At 37.7% G+C, this 21,502-nt stretch overlaps 1 protein-coding gene across 1 annotated transcript in view; it reads right to left on the reverse strand.

Moving 5' to 3' along the window:
• LOC131159614 (protease Do-like 7) overlaps positions 1 to 15,302 on the reverse strand; it is a 113,846-nt gene extending 98,544 nt beyond the window's left edge. Inside the window, exons 1-3 of the mRNA XM_058114649.1 lie at positions 15,076 to 15,302; positions 14,659 to 14,967; positions 14,275 to 14,345 (exon numbers count right to left, since the gene is read on the reverse strand). Of these exons, the coding sequence (XP_057970632.1) occupies positions 14,275 to 14,345; positions 14,659 to 14,944 (357 nt within the window). The 5' untranslated portion in view covers positions 14,945 to 14,967; positions 15,076 to 15,302. The remainder of the gene's footprint in view (positions 1 to 14,274; positions 14,346 to 14,658; positions 14,968 to 15,075) is intronic.
• Between the last annotated feature and the right edge of the window lie 6,200 nt (positions 15,303 to 21,502).

Here is a 21,502-nt window from a genome sequence, read left to right on the forward strand (position 1 = left end):
TTTTATAAAAAAAATAAGATATATTAAAGAAAAGGATAAGGAATTATAGCAAAAGGAGGGTAAGAAATCCTTCTAAACAAAGCAAAAAAACAAAATAAATGTAAACATTACATCAAAGCTCCTCTCTTATCCCTTTGCATTCCTCGGGAAAAAAAAACACCCAAACGAATGAGCCCAAAATGAAGCCCTGAAAGTGACTCTATCCAAAAGGAAATGCACAGAATTTAATTTGCCATTGAAGATCCTTGCATTCCTTTCAATCCACAATGCCCAGAAAATTTAAAACATCTCTACAAAATTTCCTTTCCTACTCTTTCCAAAACCATTGCACCGTACTGTTAGGAAAACATCCACCGTCATGGGAAGCACCAAGGCCTCCTCAAAGACCAAGAGAAGAAAAACCCAAAGCTGCCTACCCACCCTGCAATGTAGAAATAAATGATCACTAGTCTCGCTGGCTTCCAAACACATAACACAAATCACAAATATTCTGACTAATGGCCTTGTAAGATCTCCTTAGTTGCAACAAATCATTGGAATTAAGTCTATTGAGAGTAAGAGTCCACATAAAATCCCTGATCTTATAAGGAACCTGAACCTTCAAATAAATTGGTACAAGAGGAAACAGACAGATTTGGCCCTTCCAGCAACTGCACAAAAAAAAGATGAAGTGCAAAATAACAAAAAGAATCCTAAATCCAAATCCTTGAATCACCATCCATTCAAGGAACAAAAGAATTCAACATATTCAACAAAAAATCCATATTCTCAAACCCTCGCTCTTTGATATTTCCAAAGAAATGAAAATCCTAAGAAAGCGATTCCCCCCTCCCCCCCCCCCCCCCCCCCTCCTTCACTTTGAACAAATAAAAAGCATTGATCAAAGCATTATGCGAGAGACAACCCAGAAAGATGAGGGAACAGATATTCCAGAGGCACCTCACCCACCCAAACATCTTCCCAGAATCGAATATGACTCCCAATCCCAATATGATAATAGGTAAGAGGAACAAAGAACTAAGCTACCTAAGAAATAAATTCCAAGGTCTAGCATAAGAACACATACCACTACCCCTAGTATCCCAACCATTCCCATGCACACCATACTTGCTTTTACTAACCATGTGCCATAAAAGTCAACCTCCAGAGGGAATCTCCAAAGCCATTTACCCACTAAGGATTAGACAACAAATTCCCAAGGCCCAAACCCCCTTACGACTTAGGTCTTCTCACCTTCTCCCACAAAATAAAATGATCTCTCTCCTCATCCCCAACACCTGACCACAAGAAATCTCTTGCAATTTTCTCCAAGGTTAGACCCACCCCTATTGGAATTCTAAAATGAGAGAAAATATATGGGAATGCTGGAAAGAACAGCACTAATAAGAGTAATAGAGATCAGTAAGTCCTCTTCCAATCTACTACCCACTCTCTCCACCGAAAAAGGGCATCCCTGGGCCAAAAGGATCCCCACTTTGCAAGGATAGGGGGAGGGTTGTCACAGTGTATGCAGCCTTACCCCTGTTTTTATGCAGAGAGACTGTTTCCTTGGACTCAAACTCGAGAACAACCGGTCATAGAGGAGCAATCTTACCATTGATCCAAGGCCCGCCCCCTGCCACTCTCTCCACCACTGGTTCTCAAAAAGCAAGGTTAGGATTGCCACCTAGAGGAAGCCCCAAGTAAGTTAAATGCCAATCCAAAGTACTACAACATTGCTTTGGTGGCCTCATTAGGAGCCATGGTGATAACGTTAATTGGGCTCATTTCATTTGGTGGGATGTGCTGTGCAAGACAATTTTGTTCTATGATAGCAGCAAGGATAGATTGCATACTATGGAGAAGCTTTTTCATATGAGTACTAGGGATCATTTATTCTTTAGCTATCCTTTCTCTAGCAATGTTTTAGAGGAATTGAAAAATTCTTAGGACTTAATTGCAAATCTAAATGTTCAACGATCACGAAAGTCATGGTACAAGTCCTGATTACCAGACATTATGGTCAGCAACCTGACAAAATTCCTCCACATAAAGAATTCTAGGGCAGATTAAGTACTTGTTCTTGCTCAGATACCAAATGAATTCAATCACTCTTTTTACTTGTTTACAGTTATTGCCTTTTTTTTTCCAGGGTACCCTAACTCTCCTGTTGAGCTGTATTACAGTTTCCAAGTGTCCTTTCTGCCAGTTTTGCGCAGTTAGTTTTAATTCTTCCATAGGTATTCTAGGGTTTTCAGTTGTTCATTTAGTCTCTCCATTTTAGGGGCTTTTTGTTGCAGATACTGGCAAATAGCTGCAACCTCTGCAAGAAGTCAGAGGGATCAACTAATTAGCTCCTTCTGCCTAGACCTTTTACTAGGTATCTTTCTAAGTTGGTATAGGCTTTGTCGGCATATTGTGCCCGCAAGCCAGCTCAACCATGGATGAGCTGAACACATGCAGAGGGCAATGATGTGATAGCAAAGCAAATTTTGGGATACAGTTCCTTGTGCTACTATATGACCTATTTGGCAGGAGAGAAACATTAGAGCTTTCTGACAAGGTGGAAAGATTAGATCTTTAAAAGGGTTTATTTTTCACTACTTATTAGTCAATCACCAGATCAAATTGGTTAGTTGCCGCCTTGTTGCAGTTCCTGCAACATCATGATAAAATGTTGCTCAGGACTTTGTAAAAGAGAGTGTAATTTTCATAACTAGGTTGTGTAAGCGGGGTTCTTTTTGCTATTAATTCTTTTTTAAAGGAGGGCAGATCTAGACTGTACATAAAGCTTGAGGAAACTGCTGCCTCTCTTTTTCTTCTTTCTTCTTTTCTTCTCTTTCTCTTCTCCACTTCTTCTCTGCTCCATCTCTAATTATATAATATGGTATCAAAGCACTAATCTCCTCTAAATCTGATTTATCTTAGCTGCTTTTTAGTTTTTGTTTCTTATCTTCCCCTTATTAGTTCTCAAATCTAATTTTCTGCTTGGTTTGAGAGTCGTTTGGTGATACTTTCCATCTTGGTTTTGCTATGCAGGACCAAGGATGCTGCATGTGTTTGTAGTGGTTTGCGGATGTGAAGCAAATATACTCTGTTTCAGGTATACTGCTGGTGCTGTTCTGCTGTTCAGTGGCTGGTCGTTGCATGATGATACTGTTTTAATGCTGTGTGTGCATGATTGCTTGCTTCTCTTGCAATCTGGTATCAGTTACCAGTGGTTTCATTTGGTGTTCAATGACTTTATTTCCTGTCATTGCCTACATTTGCTTCTAGTTGCTTCCAGCAATAACGCCTGCAGCTGTGCACTGCCATGTTTTTGTTAAGTGCCTGTGGTGCTTCTTGTGATCGGCATTTCTCTGCACAGTCAAGTAATTCCTCATAGGATTGTAACTTCAGTTTTGTGGTCAGAGCTGCCTCTTGAAGTTTGCCTCTTGAAGTTCTGGATCTTTGAAGTTCTAAAGCTCTGTGCCTCTGTGTGCTGCCTGATTCTACATAGCTGCTGTGTTATTCATTCCCAATGTTGGTGTGGCTGATTGTATTGTATAAGGAGTGGTTTAGATGGCCTCCAAAGAGAGAGCTTTGGCTGATGCTATTGACATAGAGATGTCATCAAATTGGTTGGATCCTCCAGCTACCTTTTGTGGTCTCAAGCAATGTGTGTGTATAATAAAGGGAAGTCCAAGTATTTGTTGCATTCTCCTTGACTCTGGACTCCAAGGACTATGAAGATTGGATAAAAGACAATGAAATATTGCTTGTGCGGTTATGGTATGGCATGGAACCATGAATTGCTGCGAACATGATGTTTCATAGAACAGCAAAGGCCATATTGGATGATCTCCATGATGTTTCATAAGATAAAAATCAAACTCTTGTTTTTGACCTATATGATAAGTTTTTCAAGTTTGACCAAGAAGGTAGATCCATAGTCAGTATAATAGTGCTTTGAAGGATATGTGGCAAGAACTCAACATCCATTACCAAATCAGCTCCGACGTTGAGAAGGTTAAGAGGCAAAGTGCAGAGTTTTTGACTGCCAAGTTTAAGCCCTAAGCTTCAACCCATCTACAATAAGATTTTTGCCCATGAACCTATACCACCCAAGAATGAAGCATATGCTAGAATTCAAGAGATCGACAATGCCTCTTAATCTTCTACTCAAGCTTCTTCTAGTGATGATTCAACCATGGTCAGCACTGCCTCCGCCCATGGCCAGGGAAGTGTTGGATGGACAGGGTTTGAAAAGAAGTTGTGGTGGAGGGCGTGTACCAGCCTCCTGGGACAAGGAGTTCATCGTGGCAATTCTTGCATTTGCGAACATGTGGCAAGGAAAACCATATTGTTTATCACTTTTGGGATCTCCATGGAAACCAATTTGGGCCAATAAGTCTTGCCTATGGTGATTCCACTGTCGAAACTTCAGTGACATGGCCACTCTACTGGGGAGTTTGAGTACATCATCTACCATGTCCCAAGAAAAGTATAACAATCTTATCTGCATGTTTCAATTACTCCAAGTTGAATCCTCTACATCTAATGCTTGTTTGGCCCATTCAAATTAGCTGGTCTTCTTGCCTCATCCTCTTCACCTTGGGTTAACGATTCTGGTGCCTCATCCCATATAACAGGTAGTCTTAATTTATTTCAGTCCTTGAAGCCCAATACTTTACAATCTAAGGTTTTCTAGTTGTGGCAATATTCTTTTATTTGCTTCTATGCCACTTTCTTCTATATTATATGTGCCTAAATTTCCCTTGAACCTGTTATCAAAATTAGTCAATTAACTACTATATGGTTTTCTCTCTTGAGGGAAGAATAACTCCAGTTTAGGATTTTCTTTCTAGCTTTCTCTCTTAGAGGGAAGAATGACTCTAGTTTAGGATTTTCTTTCTACCATTTCATTGTATTTCTAATTTGTTTTTAGGATTCCAATGGGGATTGCTAGCAAGATTAAGAGAATTATGAAAGACTTTTTGTGGTTTGGTGCAGGGGGCCATAGGGACCACTTAGTGAGATGGGAATAGGTTTGTAGGTCTAAAAAGGAGGGGGGCTGGGTCTTGCTAAGTTGGTGTTTAAAAACACTGCTCTTTTAACTAATTGGTTATGGAGATTCCCTCTACAAGATTCTTCCCTTTGGCATTGAGTAATAGAAGTAAGCTTGGGTTAGATGGGAATGGGTGGGATACCCATGCTAATTTACGATGTTCTTCATGGAGTTCGTGGAGGCCCATTCCCCAGATTTATCCTCACACTAAACTTGATAAGGAGGAGTTCATGAACCCATTTTTGGAAAGAACCATGGCTTGAGAATGCTTCTTTTTCCACTTCTTTCCCTCGTTTATTTCATTTTGAGTTCTTAATAGAGCCATATCTTTCTTTGAGGGTGATTTGACCAGTCCTTTGGTTTCCTAGAATCTCCAGTTCAGGAGATCTCTTGAAGATAGAGAGATGTATTGTCATCTATGTCAAGTGCACATGGCCACTCTGCCCAAAATTGAGGCCTTCACTTGGTTGGTTGTGCTTATAAATAAATACTAATAACTCGCTGCAAAATAGGAGGCCTTCAAAGGCTCTCTCTCCAGATGTACATGTGCTCTGTTATAAGAACTTCAAGACAGCTTCTCATCTTCTTTAGCATTTTGAATTTGCTCGGAGAATTTGGAACCAGCTTTTTGGCATTATGGGCGAGAGTTGGGTATGCCCTTTGTTCGAAGTCTCACTAGCCACTTCTTCCTTTGCAAGCTTTGGAAGAAGGAAAGATAGGACAGCAGTAATGGGGAATATGATTGGAACATAATGCATGGATTTTTTTCTGGGAAAAAATAAAATTGGGTGCTAGTGTGGAATAAGACTCAGTATTTGACCTACATAGTGTGTCAGTTTTGGATTTCTCAGAGGAGCTAGCTTTTAGTAGTCACTAAGATTGGAGGAACATGATTACTTGTTGACCTTTTCATTCTTCATTGTTCTTAGCTGTTTATTTCTGGTTTGTCCCAGATCTTTCTCAGGAGATGTCTTATTCTCCCTCTTGTAAATTATTTTCTTATTAATGAAACCTTCTTTTGCTGTAAAAAAAATTAACAAAATCTCAGAACTGTTTTATGACCTTCTTTCCTTCTTATTGTGTTATTCAAGATCTCCAGATAAAGAATAGTGTTGTAAAGTTAGTGATGGAGGAGAGAAGAAGAGAAGGATAAAAGAGAAGAGGAGAAGAGAAAAACCGGGAGGAAAAAACTGAGCAGCATTTTCCTGGAGTCCATGTACAGCTCCAGGCCTGCCCTCTTATATATTATTAATAATAAAGTCTAAAGGGCAAAAATACCCAATTAATACAAGCTAATTATTAAAATAACATTCTCTTCTAACACTCCCCCTCAAGCTAAGGGAGTTGTATAAATATTACCTAACCCCTGGTTTGTAACAAACATTAGACAAGGTGGGCTTAAATAAAGGCTTCGTAAAAACATCGAAAACTGATTGACAAATTCACAAAGGGAGTCCTCATGACCTTCTTCAACACAACATCCCTCACAAAAAGACAGTCAACTTCTATGTGCTTTGTCCTCCCAAGAAAACACTGGATTGCTAGCAATATAAATGGCAGTTCGACTATCACAAAAACACATCTATTGGCTTCCTTACCAAGAATCCCATCTCTGACATAAGAAACTTCAGCCACATAAGCTCATTCATAGTATGAGCCATAGCTTGATATTCCGCTTTAACACTAGCTCTTGCTACCATCATGGTTTTAAATAATGGCTGTTACGCTACCTGCTATGTAGCATAACAGTCATTATGTAACAGAAAATCAAGGCATCAATACTATTTTGGACCGCTATAGCAGTGTGGAGAAAATTCACAACGTTAGGCTTTTGTTACTGGCCAGAACAGGCATTATGCATCTGTTACAGGCTATAACAGGCCGTTGCCCCATTACACCAGATGCACCTTCCTATAGCCTTTATACTCAAAAAAATACTTCGTTTCTTTACAATTTTTCTGCCCTCTACTGCATTTCTCCCTTTATCCGTTATTATCAACAACAAAAATTCTACCTTTACCCAAGCTCATCCAGCTTACATCTAGTGATAAACAGCTGCAAAAATAGAAGTTTGTACTTGAAATTGCCATCCAAAGGTTGAGGGCGTGCTTCCCCTTTCTTTTTGCAGATATTTTATCCATTTGAGAGGAAATTTTTTGTTGCTTGGAAGTGATTTGGGTAAATCTAAGTAGGAAATCAAATTGGAAGCTTGGGATTTGGGTAGATCCAAAGTAAGTTTGAAGAGGTGGTCAAAATCCTCCTTTTTTTGGCTGTTGCAAGTGCGGCCGCTGTTCTTCGACAGTTCATGGCTTTGTCCAGTATCCACTGGCAGCAAGTATATTTATTTAACCCAACAAACACCCCCCAACCCCCCTCCCTTTTCCTTTTTTCATTTGCTTAAGCAAGTTAAGCAACTGAAAGCTGAAGTCTAATACCAAAGATTAATTTTTATCTATTTTAGATAATTATGTTTTTACGATAATTTATATAAAATTTTAGATAATTAAGTCTTAAAATTTACTTAGCTAACTTATTACCTGTATTTTTACTTTTAAAATATTTTAACTTCTTAATAGTTGACACTTAATTGCTAATTTACTATGATTCATACTGCTTATCGTTTAAGTAATTAATTTGTGTAATGGGCCTAAATTTCATAGTCCCTAATGGCCAAAATTGCTATCCTCAGTTATTGTTATTTTGAATATTAAAATTTCAAAATTAGATTTTCTAAAAAATACAAAATAATATGTAACTACTAAATACAATGTAGGAAGACTACTATCTATTTTGTATTAATTTGTTCAATGGGCTTAAACTCCCTACTTGTATTGTAATATTATATTGATATTGATGAATATTCATCTTATGTCTCTTATTAATTGGTTGTCGATTTCAATTACATTTCTTTATTTTTTTTTTGGTCACTAAGGTAGTGGATAATATAAAGAGTATAACTTTTTTATGTAAACACTGCACTTAAATTAATATAAAAATCATATTGTGTATTAAAACATGTTGTAGAACAAAACAAGTCAAAATTCTTTAAAAATCATTTTTTAAAGGATGCCATCATTATTCTTCAATTTTGACATGGCTGTGCTTGCATAAAAAAAATTCAAAAGACCACTATGACCGCTTCCTGTAACATAATGTCCACTCCTCTTGTGTCCTACTACACCAACGACTATTACAAGATGTTACTTGCAAAACACAATTAAAAACCATGGCTACAATAGTTGGATTCTTGCTACGCCAAGTAAAATATTACCTCCCACAAATGTACAATATCCAATAGTAGACCTTCAATCTTCAACAGAACCATCCCAATCTGCATCAAAGTATCCCACAATCTCACAATTTCTATTACATTTATTTATTTTCCTTTGCCTAAAGAACCTTCGAGATACCACTAAATCCTACAAACAACATCCTGATGTGATTGTTTGGGATTGTCCATAAACTGACACACCACCCCCACTACAAAAGATATGTCAGGTCTAGTGATAATCAAGTAGATAAACTTGCCAACCAACTTCTTATATCAATGTTTATCTTCAAAGTCCAATCAAACATCCCTAGACAACTTCACATTGGGATCTGTAAGAGTATCAACTAGTTTAGCTCCCAACAAACTAGCCTCACTTAGCAAGTCCAACGTATATTTTCACTAAGATAGTTTCAACCCTTTCCTACACCATACAATCTCAATACCAGAAAAGAACTTAGAACACCCAAGTCCTTGATTTGAAATTTTGCTTGAAGCCACTACTTAACATCTACAATCCCACTATGATCGCTACTAGATATAATGATATCATCAACATAAACTACTAAAAAGTACCACACTTGTCTCCGTTTTGCAGACACAAACGAAATGATCAAAGTAGCATTGGATAAAGCCAAATGCTAAGACTACATTACTAGATTTACCAAACCGGACTCACCTAAAAGTTTAAGTTGTTAGATTGCGGACCAACAATGTATATCAAGCTTTAACAATCCCATGCATGTGCAGCCTAATAGCACGTGGAGAGATAAACACAAGATAATAGGGAATACAATAATATTAAAACACCACACAATAAATGCGGCCAACAAGACTAGAACCCAAGACCTCTTGGTAACTATCTTTGATACCATGTTGTATGGTTAGAGATAGAGGAGAGAAGAGAAGAGTAGAAGAAGGGAAAAGGAAAGGAAAAAGTTGATTAGTAGTTTCCCAGAAACTATGTATAGCTTCAGGTCTACTTGCTTATACATTACCAATAATAATAAGTTTGAGGGACATAAATACTCCCATTAACGCAACCTAACTATTAAAAAGAACATATTCTCTTCTAATAAAGAGGATTGATGGAGGGCTTTAGAAGGATGGATTTTACCATTTCAACGGTGGTGGTGGTGATAGATCTAGTACTTGTCATACCATTTCCTCAATTTCTACTTCTCGTGTTTTGTTTATCAATGGCCCATTTGTTTGGGTCATCCATCCTTCAAAACTTACAAGAAGTTTTTCCAATGGTCAAGTATGTTTCTCATTTTGAGAGTTCTTGTATGTTAAAGCTTGATATACATTGTTGGCCCACAACCGAACAGCTTAAGCTTTTAGGTAAAGTGGTAATCTAACATGGTATTAGAGCTGGTTACCAGGAGGTCCTAGGTTCTAGTCTTGTTGCCCACGTTTATTGTGTGACATTTAAAAAATTATTGTATTCCCTATAATGGGTGATATTTCGTGTGTTTATCTCTCAATGTGCTGTCGGGCTGCACATGTGGGGGAATGTTATAGCTTGATATACATTGTTGGCCCACAATTGAACAGCTTAAGCTTTTAGATAAAGTGGTAATCTAACAATATCAATAGGGAAAGCATGTTAGGAAATTTTTCCTATATAGAATTGAGTCTTATGGTGAATCATTGTTTTCTCTTAAAAAATCAAAATTTGGGGTCCATGTAGAGTCAAGAACTTGTGTAGTCCTCAATATTTTGTGTCCTTCGTGGATGATCTTTTGCATATGAACAGGATCTATTTGTTAAAAGACAAGCTTGACTATTTGAATCATTTAGTGTTCAAATTTTTGGATCTAACAATGCACTAGAATTTGTTCATATAAGCTTCACTTTTTTGCTTGGCCAAAGGAATTATTCATCAAGTATCATGTATACATACCAACATTAAAGCATTTGAAAGAAAAAGTAGACATCTACTTGAGATAGCATGGTCTAACTCCTTTATATAAGCTCCTAAAACCTTTTGGATTAATAACAAACAATGCTCATTCTGTGAGTGAGCCTATGTGACTGAAGTCTCTTGTCTCAGAAAATGGAATTCCTAGTAACAAAGCCAATAGATATGTTTTGTGATAATCAAGCTGCCATTTATATCATTAGCAATCCAGTATTTCGTGACAGGACAACGCACATTAAAGTCAACTGTCATTTTGTTAAGGATACTGTGTTGAAGAAGGTCATGAGGACTCCCTTTTTGGAATCTGTGATTAGTTAGGCGATGTTTCCACAAAGCCGCCTTGTCTTATGATTGTAACAAGTTGAGATTAGGTAATATTTATACACCTCCAACTTGACTGGGGTGTTAGAAGAGAATATGTTATTTTAGCAATTAAGTTTAGTGTTACTTTAGTCCTTAATTTTTTTTTTATTATTAATATATATATTAGGGCAGACGGGGAGTTGTATGTAAGGCTCCTGGAAATTGCTGCCTCTTTTCTTTTTCTCTAGCTTTCTTCTCTTTTTCTCTTCTTCTTTGCTCTGTCTCTAACTTTACAACAAATTCAAGCATTTATATAAGTTAAGGCAAGTAGCACTTTCAGGGGTGGAAGGAAGCTTTGGTGTTTAATATTAATGAAACAAGTAAAAAATATCTTGAATATCATAAGATTTTTTTTAATTATCATAAGATTTTTTTTAGTTAAAAAAAAAAGTTATATTGGATAGAAAGAAGGGAAGATAAATTGTATGAGGACAAGGAATCCATCAAAGAAAACGGAAAAAAACAATAATTGGAATGAGCACTCCAACATATGGGAACATCATCAAAAAATTTAATTACATTCTTATCCTAAAATCGAATTGAATAATACTTGTGCGTGCCATGCAGGGCACTCCATCATTGTAATCATGGGAGGCCTTAGGTTCAAAAGTTGAAATGAGCTACTCCCACTGAATAGCCCAAGCACAAGAAGCCTCTCAATGGACCATGGTTTTAAATAAAGGCCACGACCGTTACGTAACGCCGTTACGTAACAATTTTTTGGGTTACCAATACCGTTACACACCGCGAAATCGGTGGGAATAAAAATCACGGCCGTAGTGGCCGTTACGAACCACGACCGTTACGTAAAGGCCGCTATGGCTGTTACATAACCTCTACAGGACTGTTACACCAAAAAATTATTTTATTTTTTACTTTTTCTTCTCACATTTTCCCTCTCTTTCATATATCATTCTCAAAATACCTAATGGCAAGAGGGGGAAAAGATTATAATGAGGATGGCAATGATACAAAATTTACTATTTCTTTAAATACTCACAAGAGATGCATTAATTAACAATTTGAAAATACTAACTTGTTAAGAAAATATTTTATTTTGATAATATTAGTAATGTGATATTTATATTCTATATTTTTCAACTTCAACCTTTTTTCTTTTCTAGTTATTTTATATTTGTATTATTCGTATGTCTTATGTGTCTAATAGATTAATGGAGTGTATTGTATTTTGTTTTATTAATTAATTGAGTACACATAAGAATTTATCACAAATAAGAACAATGAAAAGTATAAATACGCACACACACGTAATTTTTCTATTAATGGTGGTTTAAAACAAATGTAAACTTGTTGCCCTTACCAAATAACTTAGTTACACGAACTAAAGGATCCAAAATACACTAACACTCTTTCTAACAAGAGCTAAAAGCTTAAAACATGCAAGTACGCCAATATGCACAAGGTTGTGCGCGCTTCAAAAAAATTTACGGTTGTTACACCCGCTTCCCGTTATGTAATGTCCGCTACTCCCACTTCCCATTACACCCGTTACCGTTACATTATGCTACCCGCTACTGCAATTTAAAACCATGCAATGGACCTGCCCCCCATGGAGGGAGGGGGTTGGTGGAGATTAAAGGAGGCAATGCTCTAATATTGGTGGGGAAGTCTTGAAATTATAATATTGTATCATTAAGAGACTTTTGGAACCTTTGCGTCCATGGTTATCAAAATCTCGATCCTAGTCCTACAGTCTTACTATACAAACTTGCCTAATCAATCCAAGTCATGCAAAGAATTGAAATCAAATAGGATCCTAGAAGCATCGTTAGGATCATAAGATTGTGACCCTACTTAGGATCATACCAATATTTAGGAACATAACACAGATTTTTTCTCTTTAGGATTTTAACATGGTTTTAAATAGTGGCCGCAACCATTATGTAACACTGTTATGTAATGATTTTTTGGGTCCCCAACACTATTACACCTTGCCAAATTAGTGAGAAGAAAAATTGTAGTCGTAACAGATGTTACAGATGGCTATTGTTACATAATGATCATAGCAACTGTTACATAACTGCGACGAGACTGTTACAGCGAAAAAATATTTATTTATTTATTTATTTACTTTTTTATTTTATCTTCTCATTTTAATTTTCTTTTTTCATAAATTATTCTCAACGAACTATGTGGAAGGGAGGATTATAATGAGGATGATGATGATACAAAAATTATTCTTTTAATATTCACAAGAGATGCATTAATTAATAATTTGATATGCACACTATTTTGTTAAAAAAATTATTTTGATAACACTTTGATATTTCTTTTCTACATTTTCAGCTTCAATCTTCTTCTTTTTTTTCCCTAGTTTTTAACTTGTTCAAGTTGTTAGTATATTATCTATTTAATTGCAAATTTTATGATTATATTTTATAGTGTGAAAGCATAGGTTATAGTTACACAATATAACTTGTTCTAAAATTATTACTTTAAGAAATAAAATAATAAAATTCATCATAGCAACTGTTAAATAACTGCAACGGGACTGTTACAGTGAAAAAATATTTATTTATTTACTTTTTTACTTTATCTTCTCATTTTAATTTTCTTTTTTCATAAATTATTCTCAATGAACTATGAGAAAGGGAGGATTATAATGAGGATGATGATGATACAAAAATTATCCTTTTAATATTCACAAGAGATGCATTAATTAATAATTTGATATGCACACTATTTTGCTAAAAAAATTATTTTGATACCACTTTGATATTTCTTTTCTACATTTTCAGCTTCAATCTTCTTCTTTTTTTTCCCTAGTTTTGTAACTTGTTCAAGTTGTTAGTATATTATCTATTTAATCGCAAATTTTATGATTATATTTTATAGTGTTAAAGCATAGGTTATAGTTACACAATATAACTTGTTAGTCTAAAATTATTACTTTAACAAATAAAATAATAAAATTCATTTAGTTTATTGTACTATTTGTATGTCTTATGTGTCTAATAGATTAGCAGAGTCTATAATGAATTTTGTTTTATTAATTAAATTATCAAGCATGAGATTATATATATACAATTTTTTTTTTTTTGTTAATAACGGTTTAAAACAAATGTAAAATTTGTAATTCTATCAATATACATAAGGTTGTGAGTGCTTGAAAATAATTCACGGCAGTTACACCCACTTCCCGTTATGTAAGATCTGCTACTCCCATGTCCGCTACACTCATTACCTTTACATTACATTACCCACAACCACTTTTTAAAACGCTATTTAAAACCTTGGATTCTAAAGAAAATGGCTCAATCTATACTTTTATTAGCCCAAACACTTTGCTTTTGCAATAGACACAAATTTTGGCCCAGTAGGCCCAAATGCAAAATTAAGGCAAATTAGTAAGCATCTTAGTTCTGATGTAACCTAATCCCCTCTCCTTTTTTGCTTTTCTTATACAGAATTGTGAGCCTCTCTAAGCTCCAAGTCCTTAATCTAATTTTATATTATATTTCTGAACCATTTATCCTAATTTTCAATTGGAAAAAAGTTGATAAATCATATTTTCATTTACTGCAAACCCCATTTCGCATGTATTAAGAAAGAAGGAAATGTTCAAGGAGAATAGATAGGAAGACATACCCATAAAATTTCAAATATTGCATTAGTTTTGCCTATTGCATAACATTAGCAAAGAACACAAATTAACCAGCAAGTGAAACTCACCGGATCCCTATATATAGGATACACAGGAATTTCTTCACGATTCACAAACATAGCCTCTGCAACTACCGGTCCTGCAAACCACATGGAACAGATTAGAATAGTTAAAAGTTCAAATAATCAAAACAGACATTCAAATATTTAGAATAGTTAAAAGTTCCTGCAAACCATATCGAACAGATTAGAGTAGTTAAAAAGTTCAAATAATCAAAACAGACATTTAAATATTTACAAGAAGCCTTTTGGTTGGTAAGAAGAAAGAAACAAAATTCCTGAATCCCGGATTCATAGTCACTGAGCTCAATTCAACCGCTTAATAGAATTAAATTTGGAACCAAATAGGGGCAAATTAATTGGAAATACTTCGCAAGAGCAGCTAGTAGTTACCAGGCTTAACCACATGGCGATTGGTGAGGATGAGACCGCGGCGCTTATCTATCACAAACCCAGTGGCATAACTCGCACCTGCGGCTTCAGTATCAAATGCTCGACAAGCGGTAGTCCGCAGCACAACCACGGCGGGTACCACCCTGTTCAAAGCCTTCCTCCAATCCTCAGCAGTCGCAGCATTTTCCCGGAACGGCGGATCGATCTCCATGCAAAGCTCCTCTTTCATGCTCGATTCCAGCCCTGCAGCTCCCTCTGATCCCAACCTCTCCAGTGGTTCTCCCATTCTCTCTCTGTATCTCCAGATCACTGTCCAAAACGCAAGATTTTATCAATCATTGAAGATTTCTCTAGGGTTTTACGACGGATATGGGCAGGAAAATGAGATCTCAGAGAGCAGTATACAGTATTACGTACGCTTCGAACTTTCGGCGACGGAAAAATTGTGGGGGAACGGTGGGCGATCGCCACTAGTAGTGAGAGCTAACAGGGAAGGGGGTTACTTGGGGAGAGACTGATAACGCAACAACGCCTCAAGCTTTGAGTGCTGTGAGGTATTCATATTTGTAAAAGTTACAAAAGAATAACAAATTTAGTACTCAAAATTTAAAAAATTACTATAGAAGTGAAGAATCCTGTTATCGTCTCCAGTTTCTCCTCTAATACTCTCCCTCAAAGTTGACATAGTGAAATGTGAAAACATATATAACTTTGCACGATCCAATAGAAACTGTAGTTTAACAACCCCTTTAGTGAAAACATCTACTAACGGTGGTTGAGGGTGGACAAACGCCAAACTGAGAACCCATTGAGTAGCAAGCTCCCTAACAAAATGATAGTCGACATTGATTGCTTAGAGTAAGATTTGGTGACAGGATTTGATGTTATAAATATGGCACTGTTGTAGTCACATAGCAGTTTTGGAGGAGAGAGGAGTTTAATATGTAGTTCGCGTAATAGTTGAAGTGTCTAGGAGAGTTCGGTTGCTAAAAAAGCAAGAGTCTGGTATTTTGCCTCAGTGTTGAAACGTGCGATGGTGATTTGCTTCTTAGAATACCACAAAATTAAATTTCGACCAAAATAAACAGCAAAACCTGTAGTAAACCATCGAGTATCAAGGCAACACGCCCAAACGGCATCATGGTAACCAACAAGAGTTGAACAAGGATCCCATGATAGCTGAAAACCATAGTGATATGTGCCTTTAACGTATCGTAAAATATGCTTCAAGGCACGAAAGTGATAAATAGTAAGAGCATGCATATATTGACAGATGAAATTAACACCGTAAAACAAATCTGGACGTGTGAGAGTCAAATATTGCAAGGCTCCAGCCAATGAGCGAAATTGTGTTGCATCGGAATATGGTGTACTAGTTTCTGAAAGATGAGAACCAACCACAAAATGTCAAGCCCTCAACCCGAAAATGGGCCCTAGGGTGTGATTTAGTAACCTAACATGTCTCTATATCATACAACAATCCATAATACTACACAATATAAGGGTCCAACCTCTTAGGGTTCATGTATAGCCTATCCACAATCACATACACAATATACAATATACGCAACAAAATAATTCAACCTATTACATCATAATACCATACTAGAGAGTAGAGTCCATACAAAATCACGATCTAATCCCATAATACAACACATACACCCGGGTGCCTACATAACCCAAAAATGACAATCCGACCAAAGATCGGTACTTACACTAGTACTTAGGCTATGCTAACCAACAACCACGCTCCTGAAACACTACGACGCTAGTGTCGGCTACTTAAAGGACCTGAAAAATATTTGTATGATAGAGGTGAGACACTTCTTAGTAAGGGAGAATCAGGTTATATCAGTATGTGGCACATGAGTGTTATTTCAACAGTAAAACATAAACATTTCACAATTCCAATATTTTCACAACACAGTTCTAGTATATCTTACAAAACATGATCGATATATCCAGTGTCATCACACTCTTTAGCCTAAGCCGACAGCATTACATGGCGCCCTCGGTAACCTAGCATAGCATAAGCTCCCACAGCGTTGTACTGGCGTTAACATGGTGAACCCACACCCTTCGGTGATCAACCGGTATAGAAAGTGATATTTCACACTCTCCGCCTATGGTATTATTCCAACCCGCCTCCACATCTCAACCTTCAGGGATAAGTCAACGCGCTTCGATTATCCTTGGAGTTCGGGCTGATTCCGACTCGACATTTTCACAAAACCCGGAACAATTTGAAACTCCCATTCCTATAACTCATTTCAATAGCTCACAACCTACGGTAGTTAATCGGCGTGCTTTTTCACAAAACACATCATTCAATACATCAACTCATCCCACACTTATTTGGGTATACAAATAATTTTATAACAAATAATTCGAAAATAAAGTTTAACATAATCAAAGGTTCAGTCATCTCTATATTACCATTTAACCAAATATACAATTTTCCAACAGAAATGGAGCCGATACTCGAAACCCCCAATTTTCTCAAAAACTGTAACCCAAAAATCCCATAATTTCACCCGATACATTTTTCCAAATAAGTAACCAAAACATTTGCATAATCGTAAACCATAGTTTTATCGATTCAGATTACAAAATAACTGATATAAATAGAAACCACTTACCTTATCCCGAAAATAAAAACACAAACTTAATTGGTCCAAAACAACGAAACAGGATCCCCAACCACTACAGATCTACCGAACCGAAAACGAATTCAGACCCTTACCTCGATTTTGGAACAAAACCCAAAAATCCTCAGAACGAAGATCTGATTCACTATAATTGTAGAGATTCTCCTCCTCATCCACGTAGTAATGTCGAATAATTGATTTGGGTAACAAACGACCCGAAACCTTAGAGAGAGAGTCTTCGTCGAATTCTAGAAAGAGAAAGAGAGATGATTTTTGATTTCTTAAAAACTAAGCAAGTGAATAAAATATTTATAAACCTTTGACTTGGCTAGACTCGTCGACGAAGTGGAGCGCTCGTCGATGAGCAGAAGAAGGGTGTTCGTCAACAACGGCATGGCCTCGTTGACAAGCCTAAGATTTCAGAATTCCCAAAATCTCTCGGTATTCACTCGTCAACGAACCTTTGAATTTCGTCGTCGATCTATAAAAGGGACTTCGTCGACGAGAGAAGGAGCCTCGTTGGCGAGCCCTGCTGATTTCACCTTTCAAATTCCCTTCTCCTTTTCTTTTTTATTTAATCCAAATTTTTCGAGTTGAGTTCTTACAACCTCCCCTCCTTACAAAAATTTTGTCCTCAAAATTTGCAATCTCTCGTTCGCTAACTCATCACTATACCAAAACGCATACTCGACTCTAGAAAGAGCTGGCGGCCACCCACATAGAAACCCCGTGCCAAATTTATTACATACCCTCACTTATAGCGGAGGAATACCGTGGTTACATACACAGTGTCTCGGGAGTTCACATTATCACAAAACCCTCCAAGAGACTAACCACACATTATCACTCTGAACAATAGAAGTATCGCATACCTATCTAATCAACTTTGCAACTCCATTCCTTATAACAATTGTAGATATTTCCAGCGTATCTCCGTCTTTAATTCCCAAGAAGCCTCCTCAACCGCGTGATTTCGCCACAGCACTTTCACCAACAGTATCTCCTTGGTACGCAGCTTCTGAATTTTCTAGTCCAGAATTTGAACGGGTATCTCCTTATATGCCAAAGCATCCCCAATCTCCAAGGATTTGTAACTAATCACATGTGATGGATCCGGCATGTACCTCCTTAACATAGATACGTGGAACACATCGTGGATTTGAGAGAGCGCTAGGGGTAGTGCAATCTTGGAGGCTACAGGACCCACTTGTTCAAGTACCTCAAATGGTCCAATATACCTCAAGCTCAGCTTTACCTTCTTCCTGAATCTCATCACTTCTTTCATCGGAGTGATCCTCAGGAATATCTTACCCCCCACCTCAAATTCCAATTCTCGATGGCGCACATCTGCGTAACTTCTCTACCGACTCTGAGCTGATTTAATTCTATCTTCGATCAACCTAACCTTCTCAAAAGCCTGTGTTACGAGTTTGGAACCCAATATTTGTCGTTCACCGACCTTGTCCCAGTATAGAGGAGACCGAAACCTCCGACCATACAATGCCTCGAACGGTGCCATCCTAATACTAGCTTTGAAGCTATTGTTATAGGGGAACTCCACTAACGGTAGAAATTGAATCCAACTACCGCCGAAGTCTAACACATATGCCTGTAACACATCCTCCAAGATCTGGATCATCCTTTTTTACTGTTCATCAGTCTGGGGGTAGAACGTTGTACTGAAAGTAAGTTTCGTCCCCAGTGCCTCCTGTAAGCTCTTCCAGAATTGAGAAGTGAATCTTGGGTCTCGATCTAAAATAATGGACACCGGTACCCCATGCATTCTGACTATATCCTGCATGTATAGGTATGCTAACCTACTCAAGGAGTAGCTAACCTTCATCGGTACAAAGTGAGCAGATTTAGTTAACCTGACGATCACCCAGATTGCATTTTGCCCTTGAATTGCTAGTGGCAACCTAATGACAAAGTCCATAGAGATATGCTCTCATTTCCACTCCGGGATACTCAATGGCTGCAACGGCCCTACCGTCCTCTGATGCTCAGCCTTTACCTGCTGACACGTTAGACATTGCTCCACAAATCGAGCAATCTCCATTTTCATGTCACTCCACCAGAAAGATTCGTGCAAATCTTGATACATCTTTGTGCTACTTGGATGTACGGTATACAAAGAACAATATGCCTCCTTCAGAATCGTCCTCATTATTCCCTTGTCGTTTGGAACACATAGTCTATTTCCAAACCTCAATACACCTCCCTCGAAGATGTTAAAATCTGTAGCCAACCCCTGTTGCACTTTCTCTACAACCTCGACTAACTTTTCATCATTAGCCTGCACGACCTTAATTCTCTCAAATAATGTCGGCTGGATCACCAAGCTAGCAATGAAAGTCGGGTGATTACCATCCACAAATTCCACGCCAAGACTCTCTAGATCCCGTCTGATATGATGTTGCCTTACTACTGCAGATACTAACGCATACTCTGACTTCTAACTCAACACATCAACTACTACGTTAGTTTTTCTCGGATGATAGCTAATGGTGCAATCATAGTCGTTGATCAGTTTCAACCACCTCCTCTGCCTCATGTTCAACTCCTTCTGCATGAAAAAAGTATTTGAGGCTCTTATGGTCCATGAAGATCTCACATTGTTCACCGTACAAGTAGTGTCTCCAAATCTTCAGCGCATATACTATTGCCGCCAACTTTAGATCATGCATGGAGTAATTCTTCTCGTACTCCTTGAGTTTCCGAGAAGCATAAGCAATTGCTTTCCCCTGTTGCATCAGCACACATCCCAAAACCTTCAGAGATGTCTTGCTATAAATCACAAAACCATTATCCCCAAATGGGATGGTTAAAACCGGAGCAATGACCAGTTGGTGTTTCAACTCCTGAAAACTCTACTCGCACTTGTTGGTTCAATCAAGTTTCACATCCTTCCTAGTCAACCGTGTCAAAGGGCCATATAATCTAGAGAATCTCTCCACGAACCGCTGGTAGTACCTAGCTAGTCCTAGGAAACTCTAAACTTCTTGCACGCTCTTCGGTTTCACCCAGTCAACCACTGCTTCAATCTTACCTGGATCAACTGAGATACCACCTCCCGACATGACGTGGCCTAGAAATGCAACCTGGTTCAACCAGAACTCACATTTCTTCATCTTAGCATACAATTTCCTTTCCCGCAGTACTTGAAGTACTAACCTCAGCTAGTTTTTATGCTCTTCCAAACTCCTAGAATATACCAGAATATCATCGATGAATACCATTACAAACTCATCCAGGTATCTATGGAAAACCCTATTTATCAAGTCCATAAATACTGTCGGAGCGTTAGTCAACCCAAATGGCATGACCAGAAACTTGTAGTGACCATATCTGGTTCAAAAAGCAGTCTTCACAACATCCTCAGTCTTAAATTTCACCTGATGATGCCCTAACCATAGATCAATATTTAAAAATGTTGACCTGATATGTCACACCCAGTTTTGATCATGACAAATACTCTTGGTACTGATGGTTTGTACTAAGGCTTGCATGTAAGTTCACCTTACGCATGTACTCAAACTGAAAGACATATCATGATGGCGTGCGGTGCCCGTGCCAATGAATGAAGAAGTTTTGTGTTGTATTTGTAATTCCTTTTCACTTTCTTCATTTTGGGATGTAATGTTATTATGGATTGTACACTTCTACGGCTTGTAATATTTTGCATCATGCATGGTAGGTAGGTATGCTCATACAAACCTTAGTTGGACTTTAGGTACCTACTTTTAGCACACAAAGTCCCAGCCATAACTCTTCATATTAAGGGAATTAAATCTAGCTAAAATAGACTAAATTGAAAATGTTGAGAGTGTTTGGGCGACTGAACCCATTGTGTTTAAAACGCTTTGGGTGACTGAACCCTGGACAAGTCAAACTTGTTGACTTTTGTTCGGGCACCCGAACCTTTTTGAACTTATCTTCCTTGGGCACCCGAACGTGTGTCAGAATGCTTTTCAACTACCCGGGCACCCGAACCTTCACATTCATTAAGGGTTCAGATGACCGAATTGCTTGGTTTGGTTAACCGAATGTAGCCTCAAGCACCCGAACCTCGGACATTTGGCTACTGACTTTGGTTCAGCCAATCGATCCTCAATTCGGGCACCCGAACAGTTAAAAATTAGATTTTTGACTGAGTCTATTTAGTCACCCGAACCTCAGGTCGGGCACCCGAACCT

Source organism: Malania oleifera, chromosome 7, assembly GCF_029873635.1.
Source record: "Malania oleifera isolate guangnan ecotype guangnan chromosome 7, ASM2987363v1, whole genome shotgun sequence".
NCBI lineage: Eukaryota > Viridiplantae > Streptophyta > Magnoliopsida > Santalales > Ximeniaceae > Malania > Malania oleifera.